The sequence below is a fragment of the Cyprinodon variegatus genome, unplaced genomic scaffold (assembly GCF_000732505.1).
Source record: "Cyprinodon variegatus isolate N-32 unplaced genomic scaffold, C_variegatus-1.0 Scaffold390, whole genome shotgun sequence".
In the NCBI taxonomy this organism is placed as follows: domain Eukaryota; kingdom Metazoa; phylum Chordata; class Actinopteri; order Cyprinodontiformes; family Cyprinodontidae; genus Cyprinodon; species Cyprinodon variegatus.
The window spans coordinates 68,816-69,591 of record NW_015150843.1 but is presented as its reverse complement, the minus strand read 5'-3'; the positions used below and the strand labels follow the sequence as shown (position 1 = coordinate 69,591).

The 776-nt window shown below is 39.0% G+C and overlaps 1 protein-coding gene across 1 annotated transcript in view; it reads right to left on the bottom strand.

Annotated features, from left to right (window-relative positions):
- The window catches only part of LOC107092676 (iporin-like), a 16,236-nt gene that overhangs the window by 1,661 nt on the left and 13,799 nt on the right, over positions 1-776 (bottom strand). The window contains exon 9 of the mRNA XM_015387275.1: positions 22-236. Within this exon, the coding sequence (XP_015242761.1) occupies positions 22-236 (215 nt within the window). The remainder of the gene's footprint in view (positions 1-21; positions 237-776) is intronic.

Genomic DNA, 776 nt, shown 5'->3' with positions numbered 1-776 from the left:
TAGCTTTGGCGAGCTGGTCACAAGGAGGGCCGAGCATGGCTGAGGTGGGAGAGCATCACACTCCTCTGAACACAGCTGTGTGTGGCATAACAGTCGCGGCTCCAGGAGCAGGTTGAGGTCAAATGGCAGCACAGAGAGTGGCTGAAGGAGGAGGAGCAGCTCCTGGAACAGGGGCTGGCAGCGACTCAGTGAAGTGAATAGAAACCCCCAGGTGTGATAGTAGGTGGTAACCACATCTGTGAGGAAAGACCACATGGATTCAATGTAAAGAAGTATCTTTAAATCTTTAAAAGAGGTTTAGAAGTTTTATAGTTTGTCTGCTTGGGTTAAGTGTTCTTCAATAAGCAATATATTTACAAGTCTGTCAACCACACCACATTATTACAGCAAGGGTAGTTTGTTTATCTGCAGTAGACCTTTTAAAATTCCATTAAGTTTTTCTAATATTCAAGTTAGATTTGTGCATTATCTTAAAAGTATCTGAAAACCCTTGCTTTCTATCGTTTTTTTATTTATTATATTACTGTCCCAAACTTAAATGCAAAATAAAAATAATGATGTAAATGTTGAGTTCCGTTGTATTAGGTCCACTTTTCTTAATTACCTCCTAATAAAATGAATCTAGTTACCTTCCCAATTAACTTACTTTGCCTGTCAGTAAAGTATTCTCACCATAAATACAGCTTTTTTTGTGAAGGCTTCAGAGGTTTTGAACATTCAATCCAAAAAGACAGGGATACATTTGATAGATGCATCTCGCTTAACACTGCTCAAGT